The sequence below is a fragment of the Alligator sinensis genome, unplaced genomic scaffold, assembly GCF_000455745.1.
Source record: "Alligator sinensis unplaced genomic scaffold, ASM45574v1 scaffold827_1, whole genome shotgun sequence".
NCBI lineage: Eukaryota > Metazoa > Chordata > Crocodylia > Alligatoridae > Alligator > Alligator sinensis.
The window spans coordinates 482,293-504,229 of NW_005842726.1; the positions used below are offsets into that span (position 1 = coordinate 482,293).

At 42.8% G+C, this 21,937-nt stretch overlaps 1 protein-coding gene across 2 annotated transcripts in view; it reads left to right on the forward strand.

Annotated features, from left to right (window-relative positions):
- The window catches only part of ITFG1 (integrin alpha FG-GAP repeat containing 1), a 219,301-nt gene that overhangs the window by 158,275 nt on the left and 39,089 nt on the right, over nt 1-21,937 (forward strand). For both annotated transcript variants that reach the window (XM_006034335.3, XM_025216323.1), the window contains exons 13-14: nt 8,440-8,483; nt 14,993-15,071. In XM_006034335.3, coding sequence (XP_006034397.1) covers nt 8,440-8,483; nt 14,993-15,071 — 123 coding nt within the window. The remainder of the gene's footprint in view (nt 1-8,439; nt 8,484-14,992; nt 15,072-21,937) is intronic.

Consider the following 21,937-nt stretch of genomic DNA (forward strand, 5'->3'; position numbering starts at 1 on the left):
GAAAGAGGGGAGCTGGCCGATGGCTTGGAGGCTTTGGGCCAGCTGCAGTACATCTTGACCTCCCGCGTGAGGCAGAGTGGCCCTTGCTGCGACCCTCAGGACCACTAGTATGGTTGTGGTGGCCAAGGGGCCTGGCGGCAGTGGCGGAGAAGGAGGATGAGGCAGGTTTGGCCGCTGCCACCTTCTCCTTGTCACCGCACTCATGACAATACTTGCAGGGCCACTCATAGGAGCAGTCACTGTGGCCACATACCTCCCACTGTGCCCAGTCACTGTGCTCTACCTCCCCATGTGGCTACCACCACCGGGCCCACTCCTACAGCTGCTACCACTGCAATTGCTGTTGTTCCAGCTGCCACGGACACCTTGGCCTGTTGTGGGTATGGCGCAGAGTGCAAGCAGCACTCAGCTGAGGCAGCAGAGCCACAGCAGCAGGGGCAGCCTGGCAGCAGTCACCCACCACTGCAGCAGCAAGGCAGAGTGGCCCTTACAGCACCCCTCGGGGCTGCTGGCGTGGTTGTGGCGGCTGCGGCGGAGGAAGAGGACGAGGTGGGCTCAGCTGCCACCATCTTCTCTATGCTGCCGCGCTCGCAATGCTGCGCTCTATCTTACCATGTGGCTGCTGCTGCAGTGGCGAGCACCTGCCACCAGGTGACGAAGCTGGGCTGCCGCCACCATTGCAGCCCTGCCTCCATGCCTGAGCACCACTTGTGCTCAACGCCATCCCCACAGCAGGCCAAGGCAGCTGGAACAACAGCAGTTGTGGTGGCGGCAGCAGCATCTGCAGGAACTAGTGCGGGGCTGGTAGTGGCAGCCGCGTGGGAAGGCAGAGCGCAGCCTCCGGGCATGGTGGGAGCACCATGGTGGCAACTGCAGGAGTGGATGCAGACCCAGCCATGGTAGCCGTGTGGGGAGGCAGAGTATGGCAGCCAGGCACAGTGGGAGCACCACGGCGGCAGTTATCGCTCCTGTGAACGGCCCTGCGAGCACCACTGAGTGCGGCAACAAGGAAGGCGGCAGTGGCTGAGCCTACCTTGTCCTCTTCCTCAGCCAAGGCTGCCGCTGCCAAGCCCCGTGGCCACCATAACCACACGGGTGGCCCCGAGTGGCACCACCTGGGCCACTCTGCCTCACATGGCAGGAAGGAGCGGGAGGCCAAGGCATACCGCAGCTGGCCCAAAGTCTCCAAGCCATTAGCTAGCTCCCCTCCCTCCCTGCTAGCAGCCCATCCCTGCTCCATAGACCCCTGCTAGCCCCCGCCCAGCTCTGGGCCCCGGGACACCGGCTCAGGCCCCACACTTCTGCACACCGCTCGCTTCCATTCCCTCCACCTCCCCCACTACCACTTTCCCCACTTTGGTGCCCACCTGCCAGCTTCCCTGCACAATACCATACCCACAGACACATCCACACAAACACCCATATCCACCCACCCACAGCTCCCCACATTCACCCACCCATGTCCCCTCACACTCCTGCACGCCCCACACAATATACAAGAGTAAGACTGCATTTTGAGCTCTTATGCAATCACTTCTACATATACAGCAGAAACGTACACCAATCAAGACCAAAATATATTTTTTAATTAATTAAAATATATTATTATGGGTGTTTGATTTTTAGTATATAATTTGGTTTTTTCCCCCCTAAGACGGCAAACCCTCTTCCCCAAAGGAGTACTTCCAGGAGTAAGCGGGGGGACTTCCAGTGGCAAAGGTCAGAGATTAGGGGCAGGACTTCCAGTTCCAAGAAGGTGACCACGGGGTGGGGTACCTGTCAAGGGGCAGGGCTATCCATGCAGCCCTCGACAGCTTGCCAAAACTTGGTAAAGAGTGATGTTTTTCTGTAGAGCTAATTAGTCAGCTCCACAGAAAAAGTCTCATGTAGATGCGCCCACAGTGTTTCATATTGTTGAACCCTTTAAATATTGACACAAGGATAAAATGTTCTGTAGGACAGATATTGGAGGTATTAGAAGGGAAAAACAAAGAATGAATGAGAGATTAATTTGTAGCCAGCTGATGAAAACCTTGCCTTTTTTCCCCATAGTCAGCAAGCTATTTCATCAAGTGTTGAAAGATGCAATATTGATTTTACATTTCTTTTTAGAGGGGCAACTTAAACCACACTTCTGCAAATTACTGTAAGTGAAAGGATGGAAATAGAATTTTTTTCTCCTTTTTAGTATTGTTTGTTTCTTGTGCACACTTTGCGAAAACACTCTATTCATTTTCACTGCTTCTCCTTGTATGTTCCATCAGTTCCTCCTGTTTGTCTAAATCTTTTAGACTTCATCAGGGTAGAAAGAGAAACATTTCAAAAATAAGTAAGTGTGCTATAGGTATCCTGGAGAATCCTGGCGGTAGGGCTGGTAAAAGGAATGACAGAAGGAAGGACATGTCAGGATCTAGGCCTTTGCACATGCTGGAGTGGTCAAACTTCCAGCCATTCTAGCCGCAAAGCAAAATCTTGGCATTGAGATCTATAGGACACGTAACTTTTGAAATGTGTATGCCCCAGGGTCAGTGATCTGCTCACACTGCCCAGCTCAAATAGTAAGTAGTTAAATGAATTGGAATAAATAAGGAATAAGGAAGGGTTTTTGAACCCGAAAGCTTGCTTAATAACTATTTTCCAACCATTTGGGTTGGTCTAATAAAAGATATCAAATTCACCCAAGGAACCTTGTCTGCCTTGGAATAAATAAGAAGGATGAACTGAATAAAATCAACAAATAATGAACGCATATATAAAAACATTCTTTTTTCCCCTCTAATTACTTCTCTTTATTTGGGAAGTGCATTTAACCTGCCCGGGAGCTACTTACAGCTTGTATGCCACAGTTTTTGGCCACCCCCTGCAGTGTTGTAGCAGCTTTAGGCAGCCTGAAACAGCTTCTGTAACATAGGCTTCCAGAGCTACTGAGACTGTGCTAGGGCTGCAGAACAGACCAGAGCGTGAAAAATATAAAGATAAATTTAAAGGTTTTCTGTCTGGGAAAGCATTTCCAATGTGTAATGTGAATTTTAGCCTGTAAACATTTATACTTCTATGACCTAACCATGTGAATGTTTTCATACCAGAACAGGTGCCTTATCCTACATTGTGTTACTTTGGAACCTCAACTCCAAGTCCTCTTTCCTTCCCCGTTCCCACTTCCCGCCTAACAACAACAACAAAAATATAGCACTGGAAAAAGAATACACACAGAAAGTTATACCAGTATAACTCTATCGGTAAACTCTCCCCTAAAAACTGCTTCAGTCCTCATGGTCAGTAACGTCTATCAGGTGCCTAGAAGATGCTGTCACACTGCAGAATAGTGTTTTAAATATGTTTGCACAGTAAACATGAAGTAAATAAGAGTTAAACTTTGCAAATATGGGACTTTTTAGAAAAGAAGCAAACAGAATAACAATACATCTGTAACAATGCTATATGTATAAAAAGAGAAGAACTGAGGTAAAGGATACCTAAAGAATATCCATTATGTGTATTCATTCGTTTCATATTTATGATTCATTGCTTGCTTGAAGTAGTGGAACTACTTGGTACTAATGCAGATAAAGCAATGGGCCAGAAATGTTTTTTAAAGCAAAATCCTTTTCTGTTTGTCTCATATATTTAGAACATGGCACAACCACTGTTTCCACAGAACTCCTTTTTATGTTAAAAAAATATTTGAACATAGAAATTTAAATTTATACATGCAATACAAGTTTCCCTCACCAACCACGGCTTTGAGTGTCCATCCTTAACATTCTATATACCGTTTTGGCTACTAGGGTATACAGTTTTGAGTAACCACGGTTTTCCATCTCCACGCATCAGCCTGCCACCTGCCATTTCCAATCACCCACGCTCTTGCTAGCCACCCATGGTGCTCCCATCTCCTCACATACTCAGTCTCACATTGTGCTTCGTGCTGTTAACATCCAGTTTCAGATGCACCACATTTTTCTCCCAATGTCTTTGTGATTTTTGCATTTTGCCCTTAATCATGGCCTCTAAATGAGTGAGTAGTGAAGGTGTGCAACTTGTGAAGAAGGCAAGAAAAGTGATGTCCTTGGAAACAAAAGTGGAGTTGTTGGATCGTCTAGCACGTGGAAAGAGCGTGGCGAATGTAGGGAGGCATTTTGGTGTGAGAACCATTAAGAAAAGTGAGGCTACTATTAAGGCTGGTGTTGCAAATGGTACACCAGGAATTGCTAAAGTGATCTTTATGCTGTGCGATCATAGCTTAGAAAAAATGGAAAAAGCGTTTAGTGTCTGGATTGAAGACCAGACACAGAAGAAAGTGCCTTTGAGCAGCCAAGTGATAAGTGAGAAGGCAAAGCGAATTTATGACCAATTCATCCAGAACTTGGGGGGTGAAGGCTCAAGTGAACGCATGAGTTTTCAAGGCAGCAAGGGGTGGTTCGAAAACTTTAAGAGGAGACCTGGGGTCCACAATGTGAAGATTACGGGGAAATCGGCTTCAGCAGACGCTGAAAATATTCATATTCAAGTCCCTAACCCCATTTTCCCCATAAGCCTTTTGTCTTACCAACCACAGTTTTGCTAACCACAGGAACTTTCAGAAACCTAAACCCCATGGTTGGCAAGGGAAACCTGTATACATTTCTATGCATACATGCAGGCTTTTGCAGATGGAAAAGGCCATGTGTTTTTGGCCCTTTAGGCCAGTTCTCAGCAAGTGGCACACTTTTATAACTAAAATCTGGAATTGTTTAATTTTTAAAAAAAGGCAAACAGAACCTAATATTCCTAATGGGTGTTTAGAAATGCATTTCAAGCTTTTTCTTACTTAGTTCTTTATAGTATTCACTTTATATAGGATACAAACACAGTCATTATGCACTCTGTGAAAATCCCACACTAATTTCCCAGGAAGCTTAATTATATATTTCTTACAATATACTGGCCGAGTTCAGTTCCTTTTTTTCATCTGTTGTTCAGACTTATATTTATAGTCCATTATACGTAGAAAGTTAAGCTATTTCATAGTTACACAGACCATTCCTTGAATAAACTAGTCAGCACAGATTAATTTCTATAACAGCAGTTAATGTAAGGATTATAAATATGTCACCAATTCTAAAAGTCTGTCACATTAAAGAATGAATGAAAATTCAGATAAGTCTTTTCTTTCTCCTAGTCTATAGTTAAATATCTATGTAATACGTGTTTTGCAATAGTTTTTGACTCACCATAAACTGATCAGTGACTACAGCCTTTACAGATGAAGCTGAGTGTTGCGTAAATCAGAGATACCCAAACTTTTCTTATTGCATACCCCCTTCCAGGTTTACTAGCTGCCACCTCCCCCCTAGTTGCATGTTTTTATATGTTAACCTTAAATGCCAATTATAATGAAAATTAAATCTGCCATTATACATTTTCTTGCACACCCCCCCTAGAGAAGTCTTGCATACCCTCAGGGTTTGGGAACCCCTAGTGTAAATAAACTTCTCCTAGAAAATTAAATTAATAGTAGTGACCAAACTAAGCATAAGATCCGTTGCATCTTTGAACTGAAGTCAAGTCTTGACCCTGAAAATGCATAAGCATAGATAGATATAGATATAATATCTGTATTACTAAGACACTGTGTATAACTGCCTTTTACCAAGAAAAATGAGCAACTGTGCTTTCTACCACATATTTTGAATTCTAGTGATGAGGTGATTCCCCCCCTCCCCCCCAGCTTCTTCTGAAGCTAGGCCTTACTGCCCGAGATCTTAGAGCTTGTGAAAGACCCTTTTAAAGGCACCATTCAGATCCAATGGCTTTGATGCATAGAGATAGCTACCATGTCATGTCACTGGAAACTCCTGACTCAAATTTACTCATTACTGCCACCACCACCGATGCACACAGGTATACTTGTACCTTGGAATGACAGATCTGCAGGCTGAGAGGCTGTGGTTATAGCTCACTCCTCAGTGAGTATAGAAGCATAAATCAGTCTTACAACAAATCACTTTTGTGGACCCACTAAAGACATACAACTATAGCCTTGAAGCAGTAACCTACCTGCCTGCTTGTGCCTCCAGTATGCTGTTTAGTGCCTATTAGTCTGGTCCAGTGGTCACCAACCAGTTGATCTTGGAGCCTCTGACAGTCTCTCATTCTGTCAGAGGCTCCATGATTGGAAGCAGCAGGATGCATGTGGCTGGGCTGAGCCATGCCCCCTGCTGCCCAGGCCAGGCTGGGTAAGTAGGGTCAGAGCCTGGGCAGCTTGTCCAGGGGGCAGGGGCTGAGGGGGCAGTAGATCCAGGGGTGCCCTTTACTTACAAAATGTGATCTTCACCATAAAAAGGATGGAGACCGCTGGTCTAGTTGTTGACCTCACTTCTGCTGCCTCCTCCAATCACAAAGTGATGAAGGCGAGGGGCCCATCAATAGGTCAAGGAGAGGACCTGTTACAGTGCGATTGCCTGCGCCCAGCTGCCACAACCATCCGGTGCTGCTGCCTTTGCTGTCCCAAACCTAATGGAACATATACTGAAATTTGCCAGATAGAGACAGATGGAGGCTACAGCAACCTGGCCCCCGATCAGAGAGGAGTTGTCAAAATAAATAAATAAATAAGAGGTCTGTCTCCAGGCTCCATATGGTTCCAAAGACTTTCTATATCCTGTATCCCCTCCCTTGCATGACAAAGTGAGGTACAGATCTGGCTGCTGCTGCAGAGCAGCCTGGATCTCCTAGATTCCACCTTCTCAGTACAGGTGGCCATTTCCAGGCTGCCATTCAGCCAGTTTGCTGCCATTTAAAATCTGTATGTGTCACAGGAAGTTGCAGCAGAATACGATGCTGTGATGTTCCTGGAATTTTTTTAATATTATTACATTATGTGACAGAATGCACTGGATCACTTAGCAGAGAGCTTTCATGCCTTCCCTAAGTTATTATAAACACGCAACTGATGTTTCTGTAATCTAGTAACATTTTAAATATATAATTAAACAACTGTCAAATGTATTGCTTATTTATGGCAAACAAATGTCTCCTTTGAGGCAGTTGTAATTGTCCAAGGTTCTGACTCAGATCAAAACCGCAGAACCCTTAACACACACAGTATTTCCAAGCTGCCTTGGTTCTCCTCTGCCAGTAGGTAGCCAGGAAGACCATAGAGCCAGACATGTTTGTCTGTGGAATAAAGGGCAGTTGAATTAAATGAGCCACAATTAACTTAGAGATGCACACAGCAATGTCCCAAGAAAAAAAGTGCTAGGATATCTTACCCGGCACACTTACAGCTACATTGGCTGAGTACAGACAGTCAAAAGCCCAAGGCTGAATCAGCTCAATCTTTGCAAGTTTGTCTAAACTGCATAAATTGAACCTATAAGCAAGTGAACAGACATTCACTTTTGATTCTGGAAATACAGCCACACGCCTGCAGTGGCCCAGGCTGGGTGGGGAGAGGAAGCTGCTAGAGCATACCTCCATGCTCAGCTGGAGCAAATAGCTTGGGTCAAGGCTAGCCCACCCACCCTACAAGGGGGTGTTTGCAGGGCAGGTGCAAAGCATCCTGGGATGCTGGGGTACTGTTAGTTAACTTGAATCTGGAGGGGATCTGGGACAGAAGTTCAATACATCAATTTAATCTAAATCAGTTAAATCTGATACTACATCCATCCTGGCTTATCTTAAACTGGCTTCAGCCATTTTGAAAGTAGTTTATGCACATTAAACTTCCCCTGTGTTACAGATTTGAACTGGTTTCCAATCACTTATACCAGTTTATATGTAATTTCTGTCCCTAGCCTTGAAGTGCAACACAGAGGTGAACTAAGATCAAGGGATCAGAGACTTTCTTCCAGGATAAATGTGCTACATCTCTTTACAGCCTATTTTAACTAGATTCATCTCCCAATAACAATACTCTCATACTGCTAGGATGTGGAAGAATTTGGGAATTTTTGTTTGATGGATTTCTTACAATTTGTTATAAATACAAATAGTTTTGTAACCATCATGTATTTAAAGTGTTTTTACAGATTTATTTGACCCAGTTTAAAGAGGAAAGTTAAGTACTATATAAGGACTATGGGTTAACCATTTGGAAATGAAGGATAATGAGCAAAGGGTACAATACACTTTTGGCATACATTTTAATTTGTTTGCAGTTTTCATAAGTGGCAAATCTATCTTTGGAACCACACTAACCAATCAGTTACATAGAACAGTGATTAGCTAATTAACTTCTTCAAAGCAGCATAATTTAAGCAGATCAATAAGATCTTTTAACATGTTAACATATATTAAATGATAGTTTATTCTCTCTAAAGATGAACTCCCAAATGTGCCAGCATAGAGGGGCTTGAATTTATACTGTATATTAATAGATTTCAGAGACAGGTAATGCTTACTATAAATATGTTTGACAATATATTAAATATAAACCCACTTTCTTTTTTTCCACAGTTCTTAGTGGCCTCTGTTCTAATGACTGCCCTCGGAAAATAACAGTAAGTTTCATTTATATTTTGCATTACTTTAGCTCCCTGATCCCAGTTAGACTGGAGCCTTTCTGTGCTGAGTGCTTTCCAGATATGTACAAGACAAACAGTACTCACATGAATTTGCAGTCTAGATTACCAAATGAAGTGGGTGCAAATGGCTGAGTATGTGAAAGGACAGGGAAGGAGAAGAGTAAAAAAGAACATGCATTTCTGAAAGCAAGCTACGTGCTTGATTGGGGAATCAAGAACCTACTTCAAAATTGAACTAACTTTTCTCTTTTAATCTATTAAGGCAGTTATCTAAGGAATGGTCTTTGTAACTATAAAATATCCTAGCCCTCCAGGTATAATGGGTTATAAATACATGTCTGAACAATGCATGGAAAAAAGAACATAACTCAGCCAGTATATTATAAGACATGTATCTTAAATCTTCTGTGAAATTAGTGAGAGATGTTCAAAGTGCATACTGAGTGCGTTCCTAATATGTAACAGTAAGTTATTCTAGCATATTTAAAGTGTTAAATATTACTCAAAATTTGCTTTAAAAAGGAGTGCTTATCTCCAATCTGCAGGCCAGATCCAGCCCCTGGAGCCAGGTCATCTGGCCTGCAGACCTTTCCATGGGCCTGGAAATCTGACAGCAGAGGAGCGGTGGCAATTAATGCTGCTACTGCTACCATGCTGCCAAATTTCCGAGTCCTGGGCAGCAACCTGAGACTGGATCCAACCCGTGGACCAACCAGGTACTGCTTATCTGGCCCATGGGGCCAAAAAATTGGGTACCACTGACTTAAATAATTCTGTCTGTAAGTATAATTCCCCTAACAAAAATATTTGGAAAGTGTTTACTACCATAACATAAAGCCATTTAGCACAAAATCAGCATGGAATTTTGCCTTTTACTTTCAGTTCTCAGCCATCTGCATCAGGATTCTCTTTAAAGTCTCTTCATCCCTTTCTCCCTCTGTTGGTGTCCCCCAAGTCACTAAGCTACATGGACATTTCCCCCCTCCCCGCTACTGCGCCGTGTCCTCCCTCCCACTGCTGCACTGTGCACCTCACCCTCTGCTACACTGTACAACTCCCCACCTTCCCCTCCACCTGCTGCACTGCACAGGCACACAACTGCTACCCCTACTACAATAGGTGTAATTTACTCCGCCCATGTGCACCCTCACAGGACTCTCCCTCCCACTCAGGTTGCCACATGTGTACCACACAAGTGCAAACGCCCACACGAGCCCTGTCCAACCTCCCCACGTGACCCTGTACTCTCAGCTCCCTGTACTGCTCGCCTCACTGTCCCACCCCCTGGGGTGGAGAATGAGAGGGGCAGCTGGAGGAGGGAAATGGGGATGCAGAGACTCTGGCCAGAGCGATGGAGGGAGTGGCAGCTCGGCAGGAGCCTAAGGACTGCAATCTAACTCCTTGTGAGTGTTAAGCAGCCGTGGCCACCAGTTGGACAGCTCAGCTCTGCACTATGTTCTCATGGCTGCGTTTACTTTCTCTGTGTTGAACAGTGCCAGGTGCAGACCAGCCTCCGTTCTGCAACTGTCCCTCTAAAAAATCTCTTCCTAGATTTTGTGGTATCATTCAGTTTTAAATTCAGCATGACAAAAGCAGAATTTTTCACTGTCTCTTTCTAAAACCTCTTCGATTCTTTTACATTCAACCATGTTGCATATTTTTGCCATCTTTCTTATTTCTCTTCTAATCCAACCTATTGTTGTTCACCATGTGTCAGTCAACAAGCCCTTTTTTATTTTTTACAATTACTATTTTTTATTTTTAAGCACCTTCCCTTCTCCCCCCAAAAAGAGATTACATAAATTTAAAACAACAGATTATTTTTTTAATTAATATATATTGGCTGCAGAATTATTTATCCAGCAGCTTTCACTGCATTCTTTGTTTGGAAGTTCATATATGTATTTTCAGTTTTAAACAGCACTTTTAGGTTAAAGGGGTCTTTGAAATCAGTAAATATCAGCCCTCAATTTTGAAAAAGTGGTAATTTTTAACTCCTTTGAAATCTTAGTCTGTTTCTTGCCTGCACTTTTATCTTTTCAGGAAATTAAATATTCATCATAAGACAGAGCAAATGTCATTTTGGTTATGAGTATCAACTAATGTCATACCTGACATAAAGGATTTAAGCATTCCTTTATCTTGAATGACTGACTACTCTTAACTTTAGATTTGCTAGTGATCTTGTCATGCTTTTGTATACATGTACAATATAAGACAGCATAAAACAGGTGAAAAAGTGAGAGTTTAGGAAGGACACTATGAGAAAGTTTGTTCAACCCTCTTCCCATTAGCAAAAATAAACTGTATTGTATGGTACAGCCTCAAAAGAAGCCTGAACTTGCTTTTAAAGAAATTATTTTGAAAGTTGTTTTTTGTTGTTGTTTGAATAAAGTTCAGATTGAGAAAATGCTTTCAGATTGATTTACTTGACAGCTTAGGTCCCTATGGCTCTGCTGCATTTGAAATATTTGCCTCCTATTTATCCATTTTGATTTTCTTCACTATTCTGATCCTTTTCAATAGCTCTTCATAATCTTTGCTTTCTCTTCTCAAAATAGATGGCAGAAATCACACCTATATTGGCAGCAGAAAAATATAAAGAGTGTACTTGGTTTATGCTGTCTCCTTATTACAAATGGTCCCTTTTTTACATTATCTGAGTCCCCAGTAAGAGAATATGTTCGTGTTGATTCTGACGCAGATCTTTTCAATATAATGGAAAATGTTTTTGGCTTATCTAAGACCACAGTTACAGTGCATATACATCTATATTTTTTTAGGCACTCCTAATACCAAATAATACATCTAATTATTTTGAAAACTTTCTTTAATGCTGTGGATTTCTAAGCAAGAACATTCACTGTTCCTTTATTATTCCTCAGGTTTTGTTATGAGGTAGGTTATTTTGTACTGTTGCACTTTTTTTTTAATTCTTGGCATTGTAAATTTCATTTTTTAATTAAGAATCATAATAAACTTTATAGACCATTTTCATGTGATTCTTGGATGTTTCTTTTCATTGTATTAAGTAAAGTTGCTTTTATCAATTTATTTTTTTATTTGAAAATTATCCTGTTTTTTTGAGAACATAATCATGATATTTTGAAAACAATTAGAATTTTCTAAAGTCCCTCTTAATGTTTTCATTTACAAACACATGATCTGAGTATTTTCTATATCAGTGGGGGGAGGGGAGGAGCATCCTTATTTTTCCATTTATGTATTTCACTATCAATTGACTTCTATTTTGAGACCTATACTGCAAGGAAAAGGAATAGATAGAGTTTTATTTTAAAAAACACTAGCTTGTCTGAGCTAATGTAGTGTTCTGATATTACCATTCTAAATCTTTACTTTCGGCATTAAAGGTTAATTATCTAATCATTGTTTCTTGGCTCTGCGGCTCAGCCAGATGTATAAACTAAGTTTGACCTGTCTTTTTTTCATGAAAAGTGACAAATACTTGGAGTCTATTTATGTTTAATACCTCAACTTTTAAGACATTTAATTTAAGAAATACCTTCTTGAGTTAATTGTGTTTGGTGAAAATATTCTTTCAACTCAGAGGTAGCCTACAATTTATAAAGCCTGCATTTCTTTGTTTGTAGATTTTAGTCAGATTTATAGAAATCATTTATAATCTCAATTATGGACTGGCTGCTACCACTCCATAATTACAGCTCACCTGCACAAGTGTTCAAGATTTGAAAAATAATCTGGTTAGTATAAAAGGCATTATTATATAAATATTTTATTTCTACTACGTTATTGCTGTCAAGGCAACCACAGTTAACACTGAAAAAACCCCCAACCTTCTATGTACTGATTGCCAGCTCATCCTTTTGGCTAGTTTCCCAAAAGACCTTTTGAAGAAGAATTATTTGGTTTTATTTTTGGGTGAAAAACTAAAAGTCAGTTCTAATAAGATTGCATTTTACAGTTAGGGGCTTTAAACTAGTCACACTTCTCAGTTGTAGACAGTTTCAAATAAAATGCTATAAAAACTGTATTGGCAACCTAGATCAGCGGTTCCTAAACTGTGGTACACGTACCATCAGTGGTACACAGACACCCTGTGAGTGGTACGCAGAAGGGCAGGGCACGCACATACACAGACACTAGCCCAGCCTGCTCCAGGTGGCCAGGAACACAGCCTGGCTGTGTGTGTAGCAGTGCCTAGCAGGTAGGTGTGTTGGAGGCAAGGGGCAGGGCCAGATTGAGGCCCACACGGTGAGGGAGGGTGTTGGGCAAAGGCAGGAGTGAGTGGGCAGGGAGGGAATGGTGGGAGCCCAGGGTGGCTTGTCCAGAGGTACAGGGGGAGGGCTCCTGCCCCTGTGTGCACCCCAGGATAGGTACGGGGGGACCAATTGTCCCCCTCCCCTCTGGATTTGTGCATGGGGCGGGAGCGGGCTGCTGTTGCCTCGTGGCCACGCATGATGCCATGAGCATTCCAGGTACTGGCTGCCTGGGGGCAAAAGGCGCTTGGAGTCGCATGCATCTCCTGACGTGCAGAGCCCAGCAGCAGCACCTCCACCCTGCACATAACTCCAGGGGGCACATGGCCCCTGTGCCTACCCTGGGGTGCGCACAGTGGTGGGGGTCCCCCACGCTCCTGGAAAGGCCCAGGTTGCCCCAGGAAGGGCCGAGTTGGGTGGGCGGGCAGGGGTGCACAGCTGCACCTGGATGGATATGTGCAGCTCTATGAGGTTGAGGTAGGATGCCAGGCTTGGCAGGGGGACGTTGACTCCAGGCTTGGCTTTCCTGTGTGCCAGGCACAGCACAAGTGGGGCGGAACCGCCCCTGCGGCAAGGGCCTGGCCACAGGACATCCTGGGAACAGCTGGCACAGCTGCCCCTGCCTGCCTAAGTCCCGGCCTTACCCACCCACAGCTCCCCTCAAGGGGCCGGGGAAGGTGCCGCGCAGGGCCACTATGCTGCAGGCTCCTGGCTGGCTCGGCTCTGAGCACCGCCTGAGGCAGCTATTCCCAGAGCCCAGGGAGTCCCTGCTGTGGCCTGGGGAGCTCTGCCCCACTTGCACTGCGCCTGGCATGCACAGACCGAGCCAGGAGTCCCCCAAGCCCGGCATCCTGCCCCAGACACATGGCGTTCCCCTGTGGGCAGGGCAGCTGCACCTCACCCCCGTGGAGCTGTGCGGCCCAGGTCGGGCCTCATCAGAGCACTCCACTGTGCCAGAGTCTGCGGAGCACTGGGGCAGCTGCCAATCCCCGCCTGGCCCCCGCCGTCCTCCGGCTGCCACTTCCCAAGGGCCAGGCCAGACCAGCCTGCCCGCAGCTCCTCCCCAGCCTGCTTCTCCCCGCACCCTTCTCTCTCTCTCTGTCTCTCTCTCTCTCTCCCTGGCCCGCCAATCACAGCATGCTTAACAAAAAAGAATACACAAGAACAAAAGTAGTATATGAAGTTTTATTTATTGTCACCAGGTTTAGAATTTTTAGAAAACCTGGTATTTACTGTAAATAAAAAAAAAAGAAGCAACATTTATGATTATTTGCTGTATTAATATGCAGCGTGTCCTGCCATGTACCCTCCGTCCCAGTTTTGTTTTTCTGGTGTGCCCACACTCCAGCACCTTACAGGGTACACATTGCGGTTTTTTCGGTGCTTCAACCAAAAATGTTGCCTACGCTTGGTTTACACTGGGTTTTTTTCCAATTTACAATCATTTTATATGGCTACTGTAATTGCTAAAACAATGTTTTATGATTACTAAGTGTTTTGATGTTGTTTTAATACATAGTCTGTTACCTATGTGTATGAAAAAAATGCTGATGGTACTTAAGGCTGTATCATCTTAAATTGGGGGTACTCAGTCTGTCAGAGTTTGGGAACCACTGGCCTGGATGATATTAATTTCCTTTAAGTACCATATTCTACTGGCTTTTGTTATTCTAGTGAACTGCAAGTCAGTCATCTCCTTCATATTTGCATTGGGTCATGAAACAACATTGCTACTAGAAATGTTTACTGTTTTCTGCATCATTGAATCAAAGCATCTGAAAAGGATATAGAAAGTTCTAAACTTTGCTTTTCTGTATACCTGACTGGATTCAGGATTCCATGCAATTATACTTAGTTAAATCAGCCTCAACTAAGAATGGTACATTTGAGTGAATACTCTGATTTTGCCATTTTTTCAAGTGTTAAATGAAAGTTTTTTTACAGTAGAGCTTTTAGAGAAGTATGTTGAAAAGGGAAATGATAGCAGTATCATACTGAAAGACAGCAAAGTGATTGTCCGTATTTTGAAAATTAATTCTATTCTAATACAGTGCATGTGAATAAAATAATTGTGGAGTTCCACAGTTTTCCATACTGGCATGAGGCATACAGACATGAGCTAAACAGTAAACCAATGAAAGTTTGACTTTTTAGTTGAACATTTTTATTGTTATGGCTCTGTTAATTTCTAAGATTTAAAAAATCTACATCAAACTCTGACTATTCAACCATCTCTTTATATTTCAGCCTTTTGGTGTGAATCAGCCTGGACCTTACATCAAGTATACAACTGTTGATGCAAATGGATATCTGAAAAATGGTTCAGGTAGGACCAGTTTCCAGCTTTCTTATTTATTGCAGTCACTGTAATTGTTTCCTTTCATATATCCAAGTATCAAAACAGGGGGTTGCCAGACGGCCAGTAGCCAAACGCGCCAACTTAGAGGGGATGCCAGGATGATGTGTGTCCATCCCATCCCCCGTCCCCCCAAGAGTCTTTGCCTCTTCTGGAGCAGACCTGCCCCCTCTGACCATATGAGCCGAGCTGGAGAAGCCCTATGCTATCCAACCCTAGAAATAGAGTTGGAGAAGCTCCATAGTGCCCAACCATAGGAGCCAGTTTCAGGGACACAGCAGGAGCAGCCTGGGTCTTTGAGTCCTCCAGGAAGGAACAACCTTCTATGGTCAGGTGGGCACAGGGCTGCTCCAGCTTAGCTTCTAGGGCCAGGCAGCACAGAGCTGTTCCTGCTGCATCCCAGCACGCAGCTCCTACAGCTGGGTAGCACAGGTCTTCTCCAGCTGGGCTCCTATGGCCAAGGGGCACAGGGCTGCTCCAGATGTGAAAAAGGAGTACTCATCACTGCTGTCCCAAGTTTTGTCCAAGGTTGATAGTTATGCCTGTGCCTCTGCCTCTATAGTTAAACTGTTTGTTTTGTGTCTCATAATCTGAGGTCTGGACAGACTCATGAAAAGTCCACTAGATGCAATTTCAGTGTTTCGTGAGCTGAACTTTTAACATTCAGTTCTTTTCTTCTTGTTTACTGAGAATGTTTATCGGGAAGTAAGGATGGACTTGTAACCATTAAATAGAATCGCGCAGCTTCTGGAAGAAGCACAAATGTGTTATTTCCCAAATAAAATGATTGAGCTTCTATGCATGTAATAAAGTTGAGTACCAGACACAGTACATATTGATTCTTTTTTTTTTCTTTTTCTTTTTGGGGGAGAGAGTGGGGGGTGGGCATTGTTCACCACGTCTTGCAGAATAATGGAGCTTTTAATACTGTACTTCAGTACTTGGGACTGACTCACTCTCTCCTAAGGCCAAAATTCTGAAACTTCTACACTTGGGGAACATAATTCTCACATTTATGCATCTCCAAGTGGCCTGATTTTTTTTTTTCCAGAGGTACAAAGTACCTTATACTTCCCAGTTGACTTGCAATCTAGCAGTGAAATTTAACAGTCGCCAGAACACCTCTGGCACCATGGGCATATTACTGAAAAATTCTGCTTAGTGTACAGCAACAGTAGAAACAAAAGAAAACACTGCAAATACAATGGAGGAAAAATACTGCCAATACCATGCTATTACATAAGTAAGTGGTATGTACTCACCTGGAATACTGTGTTCAGTTCTGAGGTGGTTAGCAATATTAGTCTGAAATCAAGCAGAAGGTTGGGCAGGGTAGCACATGAGACCTCACTGGTTTAGAGAGGCATGAACTTTCATAGGCAACAACCTACTTTGTCAGATGTTTCTGAACCATCAGAATAAGTGTCTGATAAAATATGTTGTTATCTATGAAAGCTCATGCCTCTTTGAACTAATTAGTCTCTAAGGTGTCATCCAGCTCCACCTTCTGCTTGTGTTCAGCTCTGTGTACTTATCATTGAAGAGATACTGGAGAACTAGCAGTTCAGAAATGTGATAAAAATGACTGGAAGATCACGGCCAGATACAACACAGAACTTTCTCTATTCCCATATTCCTAAATCTGTATTTATCTACCTCAATTTAGGCAAATAAGTTCTTTAAAATGTTGGCTTACACTCTGAATCAAAGCAACGTTTTGTGCAAATCTAAAGCTTGTTTCTAATATAGACTAGGAATTCATTGTAACAGGTTAATTGTTCTTGTTAGACCCTGCCTCCATGCGGCGCCCAATGACTAGGGAGATGACGATCCAATTGCTCATGGGTCCTGTTACTCATTAGCCAGCGCAGACGAGGAGCAAATGCTCCTTGCACACGTTGCTCGCAAGAGCTTTATTTAGAATGGAGACAGCTTTGGACGAGATCCCTTTCAGACACCCAGTCTATGAACACAGGGAGCAGCCCTGAACAATAGTTTTTTCCCAGATTTATACACTTTGGTTTATGCTCATTACCATTCATTTTACCCTCACCCCTCCTGTGTTCCAGCCATTTCTCCTGCCATTTCAGGCTCCACCTCTGTTTACTGTTTGCTTCATTAGCATAGAATTGCCTATGCATTTCATTCATTTACATGTCTTTTTGCTATGAGTGCATGTCTAAGACCCTGACTTCTCTTCTTCGGTCAATGGGCGGACTTTGACTAAAACACGGAGGCTTCTTCACCAATTACCATTCACCCTTTTTGCATATGTTCATCTCGGATTCTGTTACCAATTATGTGTTGTAGTTCACATTCCAGTCTGTTTTTCTGTCTCAGGTTGTACCATCTTCCACCTTTTTTGGGCCCCTGTATCTTATCTTGTTCCTCACTGTAGCTGGTTCACAGCGCACGGACTTACACAGACTCCCTTACTGCTTTTTCTTAGAAAATGGTTGACACAGTTAAGATGGTTGCTTACCATAAACAAATGGCTGGCTTAGATATCATTCTGCCTTGTGGTCAGCAGCTCTGCTAGGCCACAGGTTGAAGCCTTGTTCCAGGCTTCAACACAGGTTGAAGCCTTGTTTAGCTGCAGATTCAGTGCTCCCTGAAAATCCAAATATTGTCACCCTAACAGTTCTGTCAATGTTTTTCACTTCCATCTTCATCACAGTAAAGCCTTTCTTCATGAGCTAAATCTACAAAGAATTTTTGTATTCTGTTAGAAGTATTTAGGAGTCCATAACAAATTAAGAAAATCTTAGTATTATAGATTCATATATTGTAAGGCCAGAAGAGACCTTGGAAGATCATCGGGTCCATCCCCCTGCACCAAGCAGGAAAAATAACTGGGGGTCAGGTGATCCCAGCAACAGTTCCTCACCGAGCCCTTGATGTACTCCCCTAGTATAGCAGTAAGCTGCTGCCAGGTCCCCTCTCTGCCTTCTTTTCCTCAGGCTGAAGAGTCCCAGGGTCCTTCAGCCTTTCCTTGTATGGCTTGCCTTTTAAGACTCTGATCATATGGGTAGCTCTTCTTTGGATTCTCTCAAGCTTGTCCATGTCCTTGTTAAAGTGTGGTGCCCAGAACTGGATGCAGTACTCCAGCTGCGGTCTCACCAGTGCTGAGCAGAGTGGAAGAATCACCTCCTTGGTTTTGCTGCAGATGCATCGATTGATGCATGCCAGAGTATTATTTGCCCTACTGGCTACAGCATCACACTGCTGGCTCATATTCATACTGTGGTCTATTATTACCCCCAGGTCCCTTTCATTCATGGTGCTAGTCAGTTTGGTGCCATCAAGCCTGTAGGTGTGTTGGGGGTTGCTCATCCCGAGGTGGAGCACTTGATATTTCTCAACGTTGAACTTCATCAGATTCTGATCCGCCCAACTTGCTAGCCTGTCTAGGTCTGCCTGTATCTGTAGCCTATCTTCAAGCATGACTACACTTCCGCATAACTTGGTGTCATCCATGAACTCGGCCAGTGAGGTCTTCACCCCCACATCCAAATCATGAATAAAAATGTTGAAAAGTACTGGGTCAAGCACCAACCCCTGCGAGACACTGCTGCCCACTTCTCACCAGGATGACACAGATCCATTCACTATGACTCTCTGGGTTCTATCCAGCAGCCAGTTTCTCACCCACCTGACTGTCTTGGAGTTAAGCCTACAATCCTGTAATTTTCTCGCAAAGATCTTGTGGAATACTAGATCAGAGGCCTTTTGGAAGTCAAGGTATACAATGTCAACCTGCTGTCTCGTGTCCAGGTGGTGAGTTACATGGTCATAGAAGGAAATGAGGTTGATAAGGCAAGACCTACCCGCAACAAAGCCATACTGGCTATCATTCAGAATCTTACCTTCTGCAAGCTTATCGCAGATAGAGTCCTTGATGAACTTTTCTAGGATTTTCCTTAGGATGAAAGTTAGGCTGATTGGCCTATAGTTGCCCTGGTCTTCCCTCCTGCCCTTCTTGTTGATGGGCACAACATTGGCCCTCTTCTAGTCCTCAGGGACTTCTCCAGAGTGCCACGAGTTGTGGAAAAGTTTCACCAGGTGTTCCGCAGTGACTTCGGCCAGCTCCTTCAGCACTCTTGGATGAAGATCATCTGGTCCCGCTAACTTGTATACGTCTAATTTTTTTAAATTGGGCATACACCAATTCTATGGCAATAGTAAGAAGGCGATTATTCCTACAGTGCTCATTGTGTACTCTACCTGGCATGGTTTTCCCCGTGGTCTGGTGAAAGACCGAAGCGAAGTAGTCATTCAGAAGTTCAGCTTTCTCCTGGGTGCCAGTAACCAGCTCTCCTGAGTTGTTGAGCAATGTCCCCACACTCCCATTTGTTTTCCTCCTGTTCCCTATGTACCCTATGTATTATGTCACAGTAGTAGAAATAGGAAAGTGAAGGTGAAAGACTGAAGTTCACTAATCTCCACCCCTATAGTTAACTTGGTTAGTAAAGGGGGTGGGGGAGGGATAGAGGGAGAAGATCCAAGTGCTTGTCCCTCAAACCTAAATTTAATTTTTGCATTTTGGATGTTTTTGGCTCTTTAAATGTGTGAACGCGAGGTTTGGCATTTAGTTCTGAGTGTGACTCAGTAATTGAGCATGCTTCTGATGCTTGCCAACTTCTTATTCTTTAGAAAGCTTAAAAACTTACTAGCCTATGTAAGCACTTGATGAAATGGCAGTGTTATGCTGTATACAACATAGTGTATCCATAGTTTTATGCTGCTGAAACAAGACAAAAATAAACTTACACAAAACTGGTACAAGTATACTGACTGCATAATTATTAGTATGGACTAAATTTTTTCCAGCCCAGTGGAACCCAATCATAGCAAATCCTATTTTATATACTGGTGTTAAAGAACAGCAGAACTAAATTCAGAACATAATAGTGGTGCTTAGAGTGCCCCTTTATGGAAACTTCAAATATTGGGTTTTTTTAATCAATTTCTCAAATGTTATGTTTCAGTAGACTGTTTTTTCCTGTACCTACATACCGAAGCAGCGTTTCCTGAGCTATTATATTTCCATAAACTTATAACTAAATTTTCATCTTAAACAGGACAGATATGTCTTTTAAAATGCAGTAAATTATTTTGTAGCCAATGTTACTGACCTACAGTACTTGTCAGTTTGTACTTCAAGTCTTTTTTGAAGATGTAGTCAAATGGAATGTTATTCTTGTGCAACAGCCAATCACGAAACAACTCAAGCAATGCACCATGATCTGTAAGCACTTGTCAGTGGTACAAAGCTAGAAAGTGGAATGACTTGAAAGGAAGGATATAGCTGTTGAGAAGCTGTGACTTTTAAATTATCTATCCATCTGTTGATTTGATTTCCCATTAAATGTGTTGAAAATAGTAAAATCTTTAGGATAAATCTTAATTTAAAAAAAAGTCAAGAAATTGAAACTGTTGGAAAAGCAAGAAACATTTTACTTCATGAAATGTTTACAGAATGGGCTCTACTATAGTATTTACTTCATATTGTGATTCTTCAGATCTCAGAAAAGAAAACTAGCCTGCAAAAATATGTTTGGTTTATTTGTATTGTCTTTACTAAAAGATATTTTATGATCCATGGAATTAGCATGGTTAAAGACAAAAACTGTTAGAAGTATTTCCATAGAGAGTATTGGCTGAGATTCCATCTGTTGCTTAAAAATACTCTTATAAGAGAGAATCTCAGTTGCTACCTTGCTTTCATTATAGGATTCAACTTACATTAAGATAATTTTGTTTTTACTTTTTAATAACTGCATTTTAAGTGTGCATTTCCTATTTTAAAAGATAAGAAAAATGCTAGAATCCTGTTTGAAAACTCTTGATTGACCAGTAAAGAAGTGAACAAATATTTCAGCATCTGTCAGTTAGTAGGCATCTGCTGAAAATCTTGTTAATGGCCTCACAGTATACATTCATTCTTCCAGGAATGACAGGCATAAGGGCTACCCCTTGGATAATTAACTGAAGACTTTCACACATTTAACAATGTAAACAAAACACATGAAAACTCTCATTTAGTAGGATATGTGGGAATAGATAAAACCTTGGTGTTTCCATTTTCCTATTTTTTAAATTGTATTTATTTTTAAATTTAAGAGCAATACTCTAAGTTTGAACCAGCACTCTCAGTGCTGTTGGATTGTACAGATGGCTTCTCCCAGAGAGATTGCTACCCTGGCAAATACAGTGTTTCCAGGAACACTGAGGCGCATGGGTCTGCTAAGCAGTCTCAGAGCCACCATTTTAACAAGATTTTCTGTGTACCAACCTCCTGGCTTTTGCTTTTATTAGGGAGGATGGAATGGATCATAGTCCTCTTTATTGCTTTCTTTGCGGAATCTAGTATCATTGTATTTCCTAGATCTGTGATTCTAAACTAGGGTGCCGTAGGAATATTAGCACTATTAGATGTGCAAACATCCACATGATTCGCAAGATAAACCCAAACATTTAAAATCAGAGAGTCCATGGTATCCAAAACGTTCTCCCCAGCTGTGGTCCTTCTGAGTTCTTTACAGTAGAACAATTGCTTTATTATTTTTCCATATTCAGAAAATGAGTGAAAGCTAAAAGCCAGCATTTTCTGACCAGTGCCTTGAGTCTAAAAAGGTTGAAAACCAAAATCCTATGTAAGGAGTGGATAACCTGTAGCCACAGGCAACTTCTGTGTTTGGCACACAGCAGTTCGGGGAGGGGACAGCCAGCACAGCAGTAAATAGAGCAGAGAGAAGAAAGCAGGAGAACAGATCAGGCAAAGCAAGGCAAGTGGAGTAGCACTTAGGGAGGGTGCAGAGCTGATTTGTGGCATT